Consider the following 19,184-nt stretch of genomic DNA (forward strand, 5'->3'; position numbering starts at 1 on the left):
AGTGATTTAATGAGTCACTAATAAAACAGTGTTTTTTGAGTCACTGTAGGTATAGATATCTATGCATTAGAACTACTGTCACAAGTCCAGTCGGATGTAAACAAAATATTTGATTCAAATTACTAACCTAAAAATGAACACAAACGGAATGAACGTAAAATTGATAATCAGCTGCAACAGAGTTTAATATTAAGTTACGATGGATAGAAAACGTTTATTGGCTACAATCGATGAATATGCTGAAACCAAAAAATATCGCGAGTTTGGGGAATATTTGTGTAATAATTTTACAGACAAACAGGTCAGAAACTCGTTTTGCTTTTCAAGCAATAATGAATTAATGTTTCAATCCCAACTATTATGAAGATTTTTGCAATTTCAATTTCTTTTCATTACAAATCGGGGTATATTTTCAGATCATCACCTTTATCCAAGATGAAATATTAACTGTGGATTTCATAAAAATATGGAAGCACTTTCTTCTAGGCTTATCCTATTTCCAAGAAAAGGGTTTGAAAATAATAATAGCAACTTTGCAATATGTGGATGAAAATGAGACGCCCACTACTCGAGTTAATGATTTGTTGAATTATATTGTGAATGTTTTGCCTAAATATGAAACTAAATATTTGGTGGATCTCCTCAAATTTTGTTTAAAAGGTTTTCAGAATATGAATACTAATAGACTGAGGTATATTTGTATCGATACATGAATTGATTTAATTTAATTAAATTTATTTTAGTTGGAAGGATATTTTTCCTGAAATTGTGAGCAAGTTGTCTGAAAAGGAATCCATTGAATTTGAAGGCAACTGTTTGAGCGGAAAAGACATTGAGAAGGAAATTATAGATATTTTATGTTCGCTGCAATGGGAGCCTTCTAAAGTAGTGATCATCACCTCAATATTTTGGTGAGTTCATCAAATGATGGATTTAATCATATTGAATGTAGAGATATGATTGCATAATGTCATTTCAGAAGATTTACTTCAATTCTATTCAACAGTTTTTTCAAATAAACTCATTTCTATTTTCTTCTTTTGTATTTATTATCAATTTAGTACCATTTCAAAACAAAATATCAACCTTTTGTATGAAATTTTTTTACAGAAAATATTTTATCATGTTGTAAAAAATGTATTCAAAACTTCATCTTCAATCTGATGGTTTCTGTTATCAATCGAATTCTGATAGAAATTCAACCAAAATGAAATAGATCAATGTGAAAAATTTCTTTTTAGTGATATGTCTTTAAACAAAGAGGATCATACAAAGGTTCTCACAAAATTAGGATCTTACATGGAATCTCTTATACCTCAAGAAGTTCCTGGTTTTGTTTATCAACTATTGAAGTTATGCAAAAACCAAAGTTTTTTATCTATAGTTATTATGTTGCAACAATACTTTGGTTTAAGACTATATAAAGAAAATTTTGATCATGTTGATTCATCTATTGATGAGGGTAAGTCCATTCATTTTGTTAGTTCAATTTGAACCTTAATATCAATATTTTAGATTCGACAATGGATGACCTGGAACAATTAAAAGAAGCAGAACTTTCAGTATTTTATATGATAAGAAAATTGGCATCTTTTAATTCATATGCAATTAAAGATTACTTAACATTTTTGAAAACTCTGAATAAAGCTCCTGAATTTATTCTTCATCCATTTCATATCAAAGTATTGCTTGTTATTTCTGAGGTGGAAGATTATAAGGATAAAGTGTGTGATATTCTCAAATCTTTGATATTACGATTCTACAGTGAAAAAACTAAAAGGAATTCTTCTGTCTGGTTTAGACGTATGACTACTCGACTCATAGATATAGAAAGTATAATAAGTACTTTAATAAATAGTAGGTCAGTATTGTTCAATAAATAAATAAAGTTGGCTTATTCTTTGAAAATATTTTCTACAAAATATATGTGGATAGCAGAGTATGAAATCAATATATTTGAATTAAGTTTTTTTCTAATTTTTATATTTTCAGCACATCATTCGACATCACTGAAAGTTTACTTGACTTTGCTCTTACATTATTGAACATTAAAAGTGCACTTCCACATATAGTGGATTCAAATGTGCTGAAATTGTGGGATTTAGGAAAGAAGATCATTCAAAACATACTTCAGAAGTTCTCTAACCACAGTACAGCTATTTTGGATCGTATATTGAAAAATATGCGTACCCATCAAAATATAAACTCACATTTAGGTTAGTAAGCATATATGATATCCTGGACGTTCTTACATTTTTAATTAATTCATAGAGTGTTTATCTGCATGCAAAAAAGTTGTACTTATGGCCATGGTAACGAAGCAAAAATTAATTTACGATATAATGGAGGATCTACAACAAATACCTGGAAGTTCAGCTATTCTCCTCTTAGATATAGTGTTACCTTTAACTAAATTGAATAGTAACGTCAGAGATCAAACCATTTTACTTTTTAGAAAGTCTCTCTACTCCAGGTAATTGAAAATTATTATGTTTATCATACTATAAAGTCAAGATTCTATTTTTCATTTTTTCCTCAACAACTTCAAAACCATTTAAACAATTACCTTGTTATTAATCCTAGGCTCATATAATATTGATCACAAAATGAGTTCAGTGAGTTCTTGTTTGTATTCGTATTCATGTAATATCTTCACAAAGTTGCATGTAGGTATGTCTCCTGAACTCATATCCAAAGTAAAAAAGAAGCATATAAAAATAATAAATTCATGCCCAAAATATACATTTTTTTACTTTTGCTATATTCTACTATCAAATTAAATTGTCTTAACGCCGTGAATTCAATTTGATATTTATTAATATACAGACGTGAAACCATTATTTATATATTCTACTATAAATGTGTACCAAGTTTTGCGAACACATTCAAATTTGTCTATTCTTGAATTAAATCAATCTCTTTATTGAAATTTCCAATTTAATTTAGAATGAATTTGGCAACTTTAAAAATTCTGTTCTTTTTGTATCTTCTTGCAGTTCACATTTCTTCAACACTCCTTGCAAATAAACAATTCATTTGGTCCTCAGAAAACTTTATTGTTTTTTTCTGTAAAACCTACATATTGGTATAACTCCGAAATCATCAAACAGATTCGGCCTATTCACAAACTGAATTGAAATATTTGAACCCTAAACTTACTCTGAATATTTCAAGTTCTTAGTATATTCCGTTCCAGAGTAATTGTGTACAAGACGGACGCATAGAGAGAATTTATTTTGACCTTGAATACTTCATTAGTGAGTCCACCCAATTGTTTAAGACTACTGTCGGTTCAAAACCCGAAAATACAGACAATCCGACAATATAATTCTTTGCAAAAATAAGTCTTCATAAAATAAATATTATTTAATTTCAGTAAAACTGAAACAAGGCAGATGGCAGTCATAGGCTTTTCAAAACTATTGATGAAGATTCCTATAAAGAATGTAGAGAGTTTAAGTCAGATGAGTAACTCAATGAGTAGTTCTTCATCTTCAGGTCCTTCACTGTTCACTCAGTTATCTCTTAACCGAAGTCAATCCCAAGGTCATTTCAGTAATGAAGCCCTTAGTTGGGAGATTTTAAGTATTTTGAAAAGGTGCTTTATGCAAAAACTCGAAGTAAGAAGCCAGCTGTATGAAGGTGAACATAATAGCTTTATTTACAAAGAATGTTTCTTAAAATATCTGTAACTGTAGCAGACAGTGTGAATTTTAAGAATTTCATTCATCTATTGATAGGAATATGTACAAATTTGATATAACACTTGTTTAAAATTGTAGTCATACTTACATGTTGATAATTTTTTGGCACAATCTAAAATAACCAAAAACAAAATTTCAGTCAGTTGTGCTTTAAGAGTGATAAAAAAATATTTTTCTAGGTGTATTTCAGGCAGCTTACGAAAATAAAGACTTGAGTGTTCCAATTTTAGAAATTTTATGGACCCAGATTTCCAAATATTACATTATAGAAGAAGAAACTCTACCTCCACTTGATTTTTCCAAACTTTCAATTACTAAATATACTGATGTTATTCAACAGGTACAGAACAAACAAATGAGTTTTAGGTTGAAGCGAATATGTGAAAATAAAACTTTTCATTGTCCACTGAACCATATAAAAATATTTGAATTAATTATTTATAGGAAAGCTTCGGAAAACTTCTTTATGTTATTGGTTTGATCCTTGTACAAATTCAGAGTGAGGATTTCCCATTCACCGCTGAAAAATTTCAAAAACTAATGGATTCTATATGTGATAGAATGATATCTTGTGAACTCATTCATTTTGAACTTGTAAGTTGTATTATTGGAACTCATCTTTGCCAGGCTAGTCATGATCTTATTTGGTTATAGGATGATGGAACTGATCTTTCTGATATCTTACCTGAATGTAAAGAAAAAGTTATAATTCTTCAGGAAGCCATGAAAGTTTATGAGGCATTGATAGGTTATAAAATTATTTCCTGGAATAACTATTCAGAAGAAAATGGCCCTAAAATTGTTTCCCTTTTTAAATCTTATGGTAGATTACTTCATTTTGCCAAGGTATGCAGTAGAAATGATATCCTTTCGAAATATATCTCACCTTCATTTTCAGAATATTGGAAAATCCAAGAAGGGTAAAAAGGGGAAAGATCAATCATCCCAAAAAACCTCCTCCGCTTTTAAAGTCCCAGAAACTATTTTGAACATAACCATTTTACATAAAGCATTACAACTTTTACATGAGTGAGCATAATATTGGACATACCTCATTTGAATGATATTCAAGAAAATATGATAATTCAAAGATATGAATTAAATATTTTACTATTCCAACTAAATTTTGAAATATATCATTTCAAGCATAAACCTTTTTTCTAGGCCTATTGTTGAATGGACAACTATAGTGGAAGCAAATGTTGTCAGATCAAACAAAGAATTACATAGGCATTTTTTTCAATCATCTCATCAAATATTTTCCAGAGCCAAAAACATAAAAACCAAAAATGATTTTGTTAATCAAAAGATAAAGCCAGAGGATGCATTTGAAATTGCTTGCATTATATACAATAGATGTATAAAGAACTTCGACAACTACAAAGACTTCGACTGTATCAGTGCTATTGAAGCTGCAGAATGTTTTCAGATTATACTTGGTTTCATTTCTCCATATGAGGTGAATAAAGAGATTTTTGGTAAGCATTTGAATGAATAGATTTGCTAGGTAATTTGAGCATGTTGAATCGTCATATCTTTAATATGATCCCAGATCTTGTATTATTTTCACTAGAACATCACCTAAATGTAAGATTAAGAGAACATGTGTCTATAAATGATTAAAATGTTGGTATGTGACAATTTGCTTTAAAACAGTGAACATGGGATTCATAATCTTTCTAAAAAGAACTCAGAGCAGTACCTGAAATTTGGAGAAATCTGACTTGAGAGGTGGATATCATCTCTCCATTCTGCATACTTTATATAGGTGGTTTTTGTGAAATGGTTCATTTTTATATTCTACCGTATGTTAAAGAAAAGACCCACTTTTGAAATGACCATGTATTTAATTTCTAGATCCCATAAAAGATGAGGAAAGCCCTCTTTACTTGTGGAATATCATCAAAACTTACCAGAAATTGTTTGAAGAATTCGAGGAATCAGAATGTGATGATTATGAAATGAAGAAATTACCACTGGTACTTCTCAACACCCTTTCATTTCTATTGAACCTTATGCCTTCAGAAACTAGTAGCTCTTCAAGAGAGGTATTTTTTTGCATTTGATGAGAAATGCTTATTTTCATAAAAGGTATTCTAATTTTTTTTTCAGTTTTATAATTGGATGGTACAATACGCCAAGGATCAAACATTGTGTAACAAATCAAGTGCCACACTTTTCTTCACTCTTCTTTTCAACATGCACCTCAAACACGAACTCGATTCTAAGCTATTCAAATGTGTCATTTCAGGCATTGGAAGTGTATTAGGGATGACAAGAGAGGTAACAAACATTATAAATAATTTTGTACATATAATTTTATAATGGAACATAATTTCCTCTTTGAATTTATTATTTCTAATAATAAAATAATTATTTATCTTTTCAGCAAGAAGAAGAAGAAGAAAGTTTGAAGATTGTGAATGAACTTTCGGTAAATAGTGCATTCACTACTATAACTAATGCAATGAAATTATTACTGGACGATGTAGAACTTATTTTGACTAAACTCAAATGTGAACATAGTTTAAAATCTCATGTACCAGTATATGATGATGCCAAATCAAAAAAATTAACAGCTACAGCTATGTTATGTAGAAGGAATGCTGTTGCAGAGAAAGAAGCAAGTGTGTCAGAGCTGCTTTATGTTGTAGCGAAGCTCCTTGATGAAATGACTGCCATTATAATGCAACCAGGAGTGTTATCCGAACTTGTCCTCCGGACTGCTATTCAAATTTATTCTATATTAGTAAACGTTACGAAATATTTTAACAGTTTATCATCTGCCGCGTCTGCAGCAATGAGGGGAGCTAGGTACGTTTTATGTAAGGTTATTTATTATTTGCATCATATGCAGAAGCGTTTCGAAACTGTTCTGCATGTATAGATTTTCAAGTTATGCATTTGCAGGTTTGAAGAATTGGTGAAATTTATTGGGAAACATTTATCTTCTGATATTAATCTCTTCATATTGCATTTAGAAGAAGAAGATAAAAAAAGTCAAGCAGCTCAGAGCAGAAAAAAAGATAGTGGTAGTTCTCGAAAAAATGAAATATTGAAAAACACCCGTTCAATACCGAAGTTGGTTTATGCAATGGAACAATTCAGCAAATGCATCATGCAACTTTCCAATAAAACTAAAATTGATTTGCACAGATATATTGGAGCAGGAACCACAAGAGATTTCCGAATATTGGTCAACGAACTTGACATTTCGGAAAAAGATGGTACCGACTCACAAGAAAATAATGAAGATGAAGATTCAAAAAGTAATGAAGTAACTAATGAAGACGATGATAATCCAACAGAAAATGATGAAGATGGGACAAATGATGATATTGAAGAAGAGGAAGATGGTAATAATAGTGATGAGGATTCAGATGATAGTGAAGATAGATCAACTATGCCACCGTCAAAAAAAAAGAAACATTGAAATTTAAGTTTTGAGTATTGTATTTTTTCAATAAATATATTTTGATTTAGTATGAATTAGTTTGAACCTTCCAATAAGCATATTAAAAATTCCATGTTTGTTTTCAATTCTTAAATTTGATGGTTTTCAAAATAAATAAAACATATAGAATACAGGTAGTGATAACTTTTTGATCTTTCCATTATATAACTTATTCAATAAATATTTCAAACTAGAGCTGTAGTCAGAATGAAAAGTACTTAAGTAAAAAAATATACTCGGAAAGACGAATAAATAAAAGAGGAATATGAAGGATATCAAAAACTTTATTTGATTTTCAGAAATCACAAATATTAAACTTAACACTAAGATCACAATCTACACAACTTGTAACTTGCATATTTACTATCATTATCAAGGTTTAACGGTATGAAATATAATGAACGGGATTAAAATTCATCATGGAAAAACATTAAGAATAATAAATGAGGTATGGTTGAAAACCTGATGATGTTACAAATCTCAGTTGAAATATGAAAGGACTGTATTAGGCTACAAAATCCAAAGGTCTGTTGAAACCTCCCTTTCTGTTCATGTATTGTCTGTATTTACGTTTCAAAATGACATGGACTGTACCTACATCATTTCCATCAACTTTTTTGCCTTTAGTGGAATCAAACGTACAGAAACCCATCAGTTTCATCATCTCTTGTTCATCAGCTGTTTTGCCTTCGAGGTCTGCAGGTGTTATTAAGGGTCTTTCAGGAAGTGTGTTTCTTTTTTTCAGTCTATCTACTGACCTAGATCTACTTCTCGATCTGCTTCTAGTATAATGATGTCGAATATCCCTATCATTAGAATATCTTCTTTTGTCCCTAGATCTATCCCGCGATCTGGATCTTTTCCTCCTGTGATGTCGATCTCTATCCCGTTCCCTTAATTCCCTGTCTCTCTCTCTATCCCTATCTCTGTCTCTATCACGCCTTCGGGATTCGAAGGGAGATTTCGATCTACTACGTCTGCCCATTATATCCTGAAAGTAAATAGATCAATTAAAATACTAGTTTATAAAAAACCAACAATATGAAAAAAATTATATTTTTCCAAGTTTTACCTATAAAAAAATCAACAGCACTTTTATTTTGACAACTGTCAACAAATCGATATAAAAACGTCTCTCATTTTTAGTTGCGCTTTTTTACACTCAAGCGCTAGTGTTCTAATGCGGTGTTGTCTATTATCCATCGAAATATATCTGAAAGAAGGAATCACCAAATTTCAACAATTCCTATTTTCATTGGCATATTACTAATGTAAATATTACCTTCTACCTATGAATAATCCACTCATTATTGATATATATTATTGAACTGAATTATCTCAGTCTAAGGTTCTTGCACTTATTCAGAAGTATTTGTGAAGTTCTCTTCCTTTATGCATTTTGAATTGCTATGTTAATTGAATACAAAATAAAAGAGATGTAACTAATTCAATTTTATTGTTCCAACCTAAATAATTCGTTCACTTCCATTTCAATAGGTACTTGAACTGAAGATTTTCTATTTTAATAAACTATTCTATGGTTCAGAATGTTGAGTATAACAAAAAAAGTATTGTGATACGATACCTACGTATAATAAAAATAGTCGAATGGTAGTATTCCAATTGATTTTAAATATTATAATCAGCTGATATGAAGCTATTTGAGTTTTTTCTAATTATTAAATGTTATTGGATATACCCATAGAATTGAATAAAAATTCGTATTTACACTAAAAAAAGTTAACGTAGACAACGTCGAATAAGTGAATCATCGACGTTCCACCACAATGTTTGTAATGGTCATATATGCTATTTTAGTCCTTAACACCATGTTCATAAGATCCATCCTAATAATTGAAAACTCCTATCTATTCCATTCGAACAAAGATTGTGCGCTTGCGTAGCCGGTATGAAATAAGTGGTACGCTTGTAAAAGAAAAACTGAGCAAAACTGTTTGGATCGGGATTTAGGAATAGGAGAGGCTGTACTTGTTTAATACAGAGGAGTGAGATAAAACGAGTATTATACCTTTAAGGAATTGTCAAATAACTATTGTCTAAATTTTTGAAAACAGAATTCCCGGTTTCCGCAGTCATTGTTGATTTAGGCTACGGCCGCCAAAATACGTCCAATCGATGATGCGTATGCTCGATCTCGCAGAGTCGAAACAGATTGACTTTTAGTAGTTGTAGTGTCATTTTGTGTGAGACTGGATTTTGGAGAATCTTAGTGGTGTTACGAATAAAAGGGAAAGTGTTGGATTAACCGGAGTGACAAAGGTTAGTTACATAATTTGCGTATGTATGTAATGTAAAACCTGATTTAATTTTTAATTGTAATGACAAGTACACGAAATGTAACAGGGGTGTGTCTATACTTAATATATATCTTAATTTCTGAAGCATTCCACACCTGTTTCAATTTTTTAATGTAACTCTTTGAAGAATCTTTCCTACTTGTTATTCCTAATTCTGAGCCAATATCTCAATTTGAATGACTGTATAGGTTAAAGAAACTTAATACTAGACAGACGCTGCGGATTATGACTTTTTTATTTCAGGCAACTTTTAATTATTGGCCGTTTTTGACCAGTTAAATTATCGATAAAGAATTCCATCAATTTATTTATGGTTTGAATCATGGAAATTAGGAACCGTTTCGTAGACAAGTGATTTTTAATGATAAATAATGAGGATCTGCTGAAATTTAATTTTTAAACGGAAACTTGTGTAACCCATATACATGCAAAATTGTCATCTCATATTTTAAACATTTTTGGATATCGAATTCTTATCTCAAAACGCTTTACATCAAATCGAACCATTACACAATTATAAATAGAATCAATCAAAGTTTCTGATAACGATATTGAAGTAGTTACCATAAAAAATCTCTCATAATAACTCTGAGATCGTGTATGCATATCTTGAAAAACATTCACCTAATTTAGATACATCTGGAAGAATTTAAATAAACGATAATATTGGATGGTTGTGAAAAGAAGAATCATCATCATCATTCAGCAAATGAAAATACGAATTACCTACTATTAAATCCAAACTTGATATTGTTTCCCATATTATTAACTTGTATATCTATGGATTGTTTTTACTCTGTTTTTGTATTGTTTGAATTTGCTTCTATGATTAGGTATATGATTTTTTCATGGCCTGTATTGAAATAGGTACTTGAATATATTGATAATTTCGCTTAATTATGCATGGTCAGAATTTATGCTATTATTTTCTCATTACTATATTGTTCAACAAGGTATGGTCGATGATCATATTTAAAGGGCTCCAAATGTATTTGAATGGTAGTTATGCTTGAATTGATATATATTCTGACTCGTTATTTGGATTCGATTCAATTACTTCAACTCTTTCCAAATTGATATTTATTTTTGAATATAATTCTGTTCATCGATTTCCAATTTTGATGGTCTATTTGATTTTGAAACCACTGAAACGTACCTATTATTCAATTCATTTAAAAATGTAGGTGGTTTTATGTTTCATTAGAAAATTTTTTCTTTGCAAATATTAAATCAAGAGAATAGTTCAATTTGAAAGGGATACGTTGATTGTCAATGTTATGTATATATTATTATCGGAATATTTTCACATTAATATCAATCGATATTTCTCATGGTTTCAATCGAATCAGTTTATCATCGTCATATAGATCGATTTATATTGACATAATTCCGTCGATTAGGAGTGTCCTGATAAGTGTCAGAGTCCTTATCTCCTTGTGAGTCACGGATTTAGGTGTAATAGGAAGAAGAGCTGATATGCATTCTGATGGATTATGCCGCTATACCTTTACATCCTTTAGGGAGAACTTCCTTTGTTTACGGTCTAGTACTGACGGAAGTATGTTTCACACTCTTTGACTTTTACCCGAAAATTCTGATTCCAATTTAGAACCTTCTAATGGTTATTTATCAGATTGACAAATCTCCTCTTTCCTCTTATTTGTTTTCCCATTTCCAGTAAAGAACCATTGGAACATTCTTCCACTATTTACTTTTTGGAAAGTGCAGAATGAACAAATCGAATAATAAAATCTTCGTTTAGAGCTTTCATTTGAAGCTTTGTTACTTCTAGCTCAGAAATACAATTTTGTATTCAATTGAAAGAAAATATTGTTTGAATCTGTGACACTTGAAATCATGCTATTGAATACGTGTAGGTTTTAGATGAAATATTTATTACCTCAGGGTTTTTCTTTCATAGTTCCGAAATTATAAATCGTTGAATATTTTGAATCTGAAACAGATAACAGCCTGCCTGGTTTTTTGTTTTTTAGCGTTATGCTAAGAGTATTAAAGAATACGAGTATATTGTCCCTGGTTTGAATCCTCAAACCAAAAACATTTATTTTTGTTGCTCTTTTTATCTGAGATGTTTTATTTGATAAGAGATATCAAGAACTGTTGTCTAATATTTGCAGCATTTTAATTATTGTTACCGTTAGCCCGATATCGAGGTTTATTCATAATCAGTCGAATGAAAATTATTTCAAACGCTTATGATGATATGATTAATTTATTATGATTATATGATGAATAGATTATTCTCAGAATGAACGATAATCTCTCTAATGCCTAGTTCATAATGATAACTACTCTTTTCGATGTTATCTTGAATCATTGATACTTTAATCACAAGATTCGAAAGTGTTGGATGTAATTCTTCAAGAATAAGTTACAGTAAATATAGTTTTGAATGAATTTTTACGTGCTCAAACCAAATAGTTCCACGGTAGAAATAAATAACATAATCGTTCTGCCACAATTGACCTAACCGTTACTCGCCTTTATTCGTGCAAGAATTTTGGTTAATATTTCTTGATGAAATAAAAAATTTTCTATACTCTATAATATTGCTTTCATTCTTCCATGGGGCTTCGATTTGAACCTTCAACATTCGTTTCGCCGATTGCTGGAAGAAGACGATTTAACGATTTGAAAGGGATCCTTCATGGTTCTGGCCAGCTTCCAACTTGTCGATTTCGAATCGGTATAATATGAATGTCTACTAAAACGTGGCCTTTCATTCGATGTGATAAAATTACGTTATTAACCACTTACCAGATGACGTCATCCGTTTATATGCTCTCCTAACAGAACGTAATCAGACGATGGAGATGAAGATTTAGCCGTGTGTTACATAATCAAACTGGCGTGGTCGAGGTTAGTAGTCAATCAACTAGAGTTGGAATTGAAAACCATTCTTCGGCACGATTGTGATTGTTAAAATTGGATGTAGTACCTATGTTGGACAGATACCTATGTGGATACGATGGCCATCAAACGCTGAAAGTATGACTATTCTTATAAATAAAAAAAATAACCCAAGATTTTTACGATGATTTTTTGTGATGTTTGGTTGGCGGTCTTGTCGCGCGTATTGCCTTCTTTATCAGTTGTGTGATTTCAGTGCAATAAGGTTCAGTGTTTTAGATTTTTGAAATGTGCGTTGTCTGGTATTTTGCAAGATTTACTGAGATAAGCACTGACTTGGCACCATGACCTTTCGAGTGCTCGACAATTAATGCGCGTATTGGAGACCACAGATCTGCTGTAATATATTATTATGAGATGTGATTTATGTCATTGCTGTCGCTTATTTGAACTAGATGAGGATTTTTGTTCATCATACATAAATTCGAACATTCGAGTGATTATTTTATACATAACAAATTTCAACGATATTTTGCTTGCATTTTCTCGAGTTTCCTATTTATCTATATCATTTGAAATGTTTAGGTTTTAAATGATGGTTATCGCAGTGTGCACGCTTAACTTTCTGATTGTTAAGATGAATGTTGACACCCATAATTCCCAACATATTCCTAAAACTCAGTTCTAATTCTTAATTCGGAGTGGTACAAGTTAAAATAGTTTATGTGTTCTATTTATTGAAATGATGGGATAACAGACTTATTAAAAAGAAATTAAAAATCAATCATGTACCCTAACTTCGACAATGCATTCGAAAAATTAGTCATAATTTTAAAGGAAGTGATGTATTTGATGGATATGATCAATATATCGGCCTAACTGACATTTTTGAATTAAATCTCGTGAATCTTAAAAAAATAAAATTTTGAAATTTTTCGAGCTTTATAATAAGATGAACTGACCGCAGCTCCTTAAAAATTTTAGGAGAAATTCTGAAAAATTAGAATCTTAAAGATTTTAATTTCTTTTTTGCAAGTCACAATACTATAATTCTTCACCGAAATGCAGGCTGTGAAAATTCGAATTTTTTTTACCCTTTTTTTAAGCCAAGGTAGACCCCAGTCGAGTCTCCCGGAGACTTCTGGGAGCTCATCTAGACCATTTTGAAAATCACTGATCTTATAGAGCCCACGACTTATTTTTCTGGAAAAAGTATTCAATTAAGTAATTATCATAAAAAGAAACTCGATGATTTAGAATATTCAAGAATTAGACCATCTAAAACTACAGACTAAAAACAAAATAAAAATAATATAACTTACCCTAAGAGAACACTGTTGTAGAGCTTAACGACCACCCAATTAAAGAACGTTTCACTAAATGCAAATGGGTACTGAATAACTGGCGTGTTTGTGTCGACTATTTGTAGCCAAGTTTAAAGAGAGTTTAAGCTTTGTTTTGTAGATGTTATAGTTTTCTTCTTCTTCTTTTGTGTTACTACACTTTATGTCAACCATGTTGCCATTTCTCACTCTACTACGAGTATAACCTTTAAGTATTTATATTTCATAACGAAATTTATATATAAAACATAAATTCGTATCTTAAAACTTTGTTTTTAAAAATACATATCTCACTCTGTTTTGATTTTCGGTTGAACGTAAAGCTTAAAATTTTTTAAATTTCCACACTACTTTCTCTTTTCAGCTCACAGAATATTTCACCTTATGTAGTATTTAGTCTGTAAGATAAAAAAAAATAATTATCAACTAACGGGTGTTTTTTTAGGAGGTTTGTTTTTCCGATAGCTGTCGTTTTATTTTATGACAGTTGTTTTGACAGCTCAAAGTGGCATTTCATAATTTTATATGTGTTTTATTCAAAAAAAAAATCGGCAACCTCTTAAAAAAACACCCGTTATGTTAAATTGGCAGCGTTTCCCATAGAAAAAATAAAATACCCTGTATGACTTCAACTGTTTCCATACGTTGTGACTAGAAATGAAAGTTCCAAAATAAACAGTGGATTGTGGATACCACCATAAAAAAGCGTTTCCGCATTCCCTTCAGTATCGAATATATTTAGATCTTATTCTTCAGAATGAAGTTGGATAACCGTGTCGTATTTTTTTTTACTGAAGCTGTATGTCACTTCAGAATTATTCATTTCATAGTAAGAATGAAATTGCCAGGTCTGGTTTGAACATTGTCAGTTCGACTTATGTACTTTTTCATTTCGTGAGGACATGTAAGGAATTATTTATTAGTTGTTATTGGTTGGTGATGATGAGGAATTTTAAATGACTAATTCGACTTCCTTTCATGAGTACCGTTGCTACCCTAATAAATATGTCACTGTAGTGTCTTTCCTTTGAGATTTATTTTTAGTCATTCCTCAATAATAAAGGACCATGCACCACATAAAATGGAAATTGGCTTTCGGTGAATTTGCTCGAATTTTTTATATGTTGTATAACTTAAGAACTTGTAGAATTCGTTTTTTCCAGAAAATATGATTAAATTTTGCCGTCGATGTTGCCTAATTGTGAAACAGAAACAAAGAACTTTGGAATTTGTATCTACTTTTAAATTTCCCAATAGGTATAGGGTTATTCACTATAAATTACCCAACCATTATTATCGTTATTATTGCCTACAGAAAAAAAGGTTCAATGTAAAAGTTGTGTGCTTATGACTATATTTTGATAAAATGCTATCAAAAACCCAGTGGCGTGCAGATTTCAGGGGATCCGAATTTTTTAATACTTTTTTCAAATGGGACACCCTGTATATTATTGAATTTTTGGAATGGTCTTTTTTTACTGATTTCAAAAATATACCATATGTTACCCCTATCTTATACCATTATCGAGTTATTGACGTTGATTAATGGCGAATTCATGCACGACGTAACTTAATCATAAACTTGAGATGAAACTATAATTTTTATGGTAATGTTCATGCACATGAATTAAGAAAGTCATAAGTTGGCCAAGTTTCAATTCTTCGTGCAAATCAGGTTCTGCGCATGTTCATTAGACATCTCAATGAAGACGAAAAATGAAAAATATACCGTCATATGTTAGCCCTATCTTATAACGTTTTTATTTTTAAGTTATTAGAGGTGAGGAAGAAAAAGTTCAAATATTAAAAAATAGAAAACAAGAATTCATTTAGGAAATTTAAATAACATGATACAATAAAAATCATAAAAGATGTTGAATATGCCCATCATTATTCTATAAAAATATTTTCTACTTCTAGGATAAGTATTTCTTGATAGTTAACTCCTATCATTATATAATCATAAAATATTGAGCCAACAATTTTATTTCTAAAAATTCTGCACCAAACGCTAAAAAAAACATGCGCAGTTATGTTAAGACTAAGTTACGTCGTGCATTGAATTCACCATCAAACGACGTCTAAAAACTCGAAAACGGTATTAGAAAGGGGTAACATGATATATTTTTGAAATCAGGAAAAGAAGACCATTCCAAAAATTTAATGATATACAGGGTGACCCATTTGAAAAAAGCATTAAAAGTTTTTATCACCTGAAATCTGCACGCCACTGGTTTTTTGATAGCATTTTATCAAGATTTAGTCATAAGCACACAACATTAACATTGAACCTTTTTTTCCGTAGGCAATAATAACGATGATAAGGGGTGGGTAATTTATAGTGAATAATCCTGTACCTACCTACCTACTTAAAATGAAAGTTTGAAGTGTCACGTCTGAATGAGAATTTTGACACCAACGTCGTAAATATGTCATTCGAAAACCCTTAAGAGCGAGAGTTATTGGATAGAAAGAAATTAAGTTAAACCTTAATTATCAGCACTGATTATTTGAAGCGGTATCAGACAAGAAATTTATTTACAATTTGTTTATCCAATAACATTTGTTTACATTTATTTATGTGATGAGTCATCCATGGATGCGTTATTCTGTGATTTCATAATGACTGAAATAATAAAATACGAAAATGGGATAATTTTTTAACTCTAACCGAAACGTCAATTTTTATTCTCTTGTGATCTGTAATAACATTCATACATAACATTGATTAAAATTTCAGGATAAATGGACATTAGTTTTGATATTGCTAATACAACAATTTTGAAGTAGAATATGTATTGTAAAAGAAATACTTATTATTTTTGTTATTAATGATCGAGTTGAGATTTCGTAGAAAAAAAATGTCAAGTTTAGTAAAAAATATGGAAAATGAGTATAGCTTCATCAGAAGCATAAAAATTCAAGCAGAATATCTATCTAATATTGCAGAAGAACAGATCGGACCGAAACAAATCTAAAAACACGCAAACGCTTTGTTTTTGTGATATAGGGTGTTTCTTGTAGTTCAACTTTTTTTGTGATGGTTATACCAGTTTATCGAATCTCCTTACAGATCAGAAAAATAAGCACCAAAACTAATAATTTGTTTATTCATCACAGCTTACTAACTGGATTTTATAATAATTTGGATTTTCCTGAGGATTTCGAGAGTTTTTATCGAAATCGGTAGCAGATACGACAAAACCACAAGAGACTAACAAGACTAGTTCTAGATCGAAGTTTTTTTTAAATTTTGTCAAAATACCAATGGTCCACAAAAAAAGGGTCTGAAGGAAAAAACCGGGTACTGTTCCTCTACTTTAGGAACACGTATATGTAGAAAAAAAAATATCAAGCTTAGTGTTGAATTCGACATAATCGTAGAAAATTAAAACAAAAAAAAAAAAAAGAAGGAAACACTAACGTCAGGAGCTTTTGAGCATTTGTTCTCTATGCGCGAATTGCATCCTTGGAGGTCACATTTACACCTTTTTATAGTTCTGTGATCTCCAAGGACGAAATACGATCTATTAGTGTGACGGCACACACCGCCATTTTTGGTTCTCCAGTTCTCCTGTCAGTGTTCGGAATCCAAACAAATAAATTGTCTTTCAAATTAGTACGGTGTCGTTGAAGGAATTGGCGTATTTTCATAAATAAGAGTATTTGAGGAACGATTTCAGTATCAATTGATAGACAGAAGGAACGAGGTTAATACCAGTAAGTTTGAATCCTGTATCATTCCCCAGATTTTGTAAAAAGCCGTGTTTATCAGTTGAAATTCAAGTTCGAACTCACTGGCATGAATCTCGTTCCTTCTGTCTATCAATTAGTAAAATCGTTCCTCAAATAATCTTATTCATCAAAATAGGCCAATTTCTACAACGACAACGTACTAATTTGAATGACAATTTGTTTGTTTAGATTCCGAACACTGACAGGAGAACTAAAATGGCGGTGTGTGACGTCATCACTAATAGAGCGTATTGGCGCTGAAAAGCTCCTGAATTGACCTAAGTGCTCTCTTCATTTTACAAAGTTCCTTTCTGATTTATTGTGGAATAAAGTTGTTGTGCAGAAATAGTTGCTACGTCCATTCTGTTCGGTCTGTAACCGGACCCATGAACACCACGGAAAGAACATTTTATCGGTTGAAGATTGAGCGTGTAGGTAGACTGAGAACACCATGAATTCACGACAGAATGAGCAAACAGGATACCAGAAACGAAAAATGACATTGTTATCATTCGTAATTTCAAGCTCTGCGTAGGTAGTTATTATATTGTCGTTAAATGTGACCGGTTGTTCAGTTCCATCAAAAAGGTATTTTGGAATCATTGAAGTACTTGACGAATTTTAGTTCACTTAAATTCACAATGGAGTCTTTATCAAGCGAAAGATTTACAATCGTCGAATTTCTAGTAATAATTTTCTGCAAAAATTTTCAGCAAATCCGCATCCGAAGAATATTTTCTTTCGGTAGATACTCGGTGTTGAACATTAAAATACCATTATGTTTGATGACGTCATGGTTAGAGTTCTCAGTAGAGCAAGTTTAACTGAAATTCATTTCGATAAATTCGAGATCTATCTACGCTTAGTTGGAATTCTTTCCATGAAATAGTATATTGTGAAAGTGTGACATTTTGTGGTGAGATTAAAGATATGTATTCGAAACAATTGCAGTCGCGCTACCAAATGTTCTTTTCTTGGAACAAGATATTGTTTTTTATCTTGAATAGCATTCGAAAGAAAGTGTAGAGAGAATATTATTGAAATAATTGATGAAATTCGAGAAAAGCACTAATTTGGCTTTTGAGCGCTTGCTAATTCATGCATCTATAGTTTCCATGGATATAACAGACTATGTTATATTATGAATAATTTGACATAACATGTAAATTTTGATGTTGAATAAACTTTAGTATTACTGCTATTACTAACATATAGATATAACACTCAGTAAGTCCAGGAGCTAGCTTTCATAAGACACTGCTACTGTCTTAGCACTTTCTTTTCACGTTAGTACCAAGTTTCTTGTTGTTTGAAAAATATTTGAAAACGGGTTACGTATATTTATAAAACACCGTTTTTAATGAAAAAAATACTGTGCAGGAAAAGCAACGCTTTGAAATGTTTAATTTAAAAAAAGGTAGCATAGATAAATTACAAAATGTATCATACAAAATAGAAGTATGAGAACTATTTCGAAATGTAATAAAAGAACTCCCATAAGAAATATGTTAAATTGTTTGAAATTGATGAGTGTCAATCAAATAATTATTTATAGATCATTAGATTTAATATTCAAAGCAAGGAACGAAATGTTACCTGAATATTTGAGTGAAAACCTAAAATTTGCTAATGAGATACATAATTATAATACACGACGTCGAGATGATTTTTCTATAGAAAAAGTTAACACAACATTAATGAATATATCCACATTTAGCAGGGGATTAGTTATCTTCAATAAACTACCTGCACTGAAAAA

General features: G+C 30.9%; 3 protein-coding genes across 5 annotated transcripts in view; 2 read left to right on the plus strand and 1 right to left on the minus strand.

The window, feature by feature from the left end:
- Window positions 1–96: 96 nt before the first annotated feature.
- On the plus strand, window positions 97–7,184 carry LOC123676209 (Fanconi anemia group I protein homolog). Its single transcript, XM_045611970.1, has 17 exons — window positions 97–301; window positions 417–691; window positions 744–911; window positions 1,242–1,462; window positions 1,516–1,861; window positions 1,993–2,216; window positions 2,272–2,473; window positions 3,377–3,642; window positions 3,884–4,044; window positions 4,149–4,298; window positions 4,359–4,550; window positions 4,603–4,733; window positions 4,869–5,182; window positions 5,562–5,752; window positions 5,817–5,987; window positions 6,094–6,518; window positions 6,615–7,184. Exons 1-17 carry the CDS (start codon window positions 200–202, stop codon window positions 7,135–7,137), a joined length of 4,062 nt encoding a protein of 1,353 aa, XP_045467926.1. The 5' UTR covers window positions 97–199; the 3' UTR covers window positions 7,138–7,184.
- A 240-nt stretch (window positions 7,185–7,424) lies between these two features.
- LOC123676226 (U4/U6.U5 small nuclear ribonucleoprotein 27 kDa protein) lies at window positions 7,425–8,388 on the minus strand. The gene is made up of 2 exons (XM_045612003.1): window positions 8,231–8,388; window positions 7,425–8,149 (listed from the first exon to the last, which is right to left on the minus strand). Exon 2 carries the CDS (start codon window positions 8,141–8,143, stop codon window positions 7,664–7,666), a length of 480 nt encoding a protein of 159 aa, XP_045467959.1. The 5' UTR covers window positions 8,144–8,149; window positions 8,231–8,388; the 3' UTR covers window positions 7,425–7,663.
- Window positions 8,389–8,979: 591 nt separating this feature from the next.
- The window catches only part of LOC123676208 (protein hu-li tai shao), a 53,375-nt gene continuing 43,170 nt past the window's right edge, over window positions 8,980–19,184 (plus strand). For all 3 annotated transcript variants that reach the window (XM_045611967.1, XM_045611968.1, XM_045611965.1), the window contains exon 1: window positions 8,980–9,438. The gene's annotated coding sequence lies outside the window, so the exon portion shown is untranslated. The remainder of the gene's footprint in view (window positions 9,439–19,184) is intronic.

Source organism: Harmonia axyridis, chromosome 3 (genome assembly GCF_914767665.1).
Source record: "Harmonia axyridis chromosome 3, icHarAxyr1.1, whole genome shotgun sequence".
Taxonomy (NCBI): domain Eukaryota; kingdom Metazoa; phylum Arthropoda; class Insecta; order Coleoptera; family Coccinellidae; genus Harmonia; species Harmonia axyridis.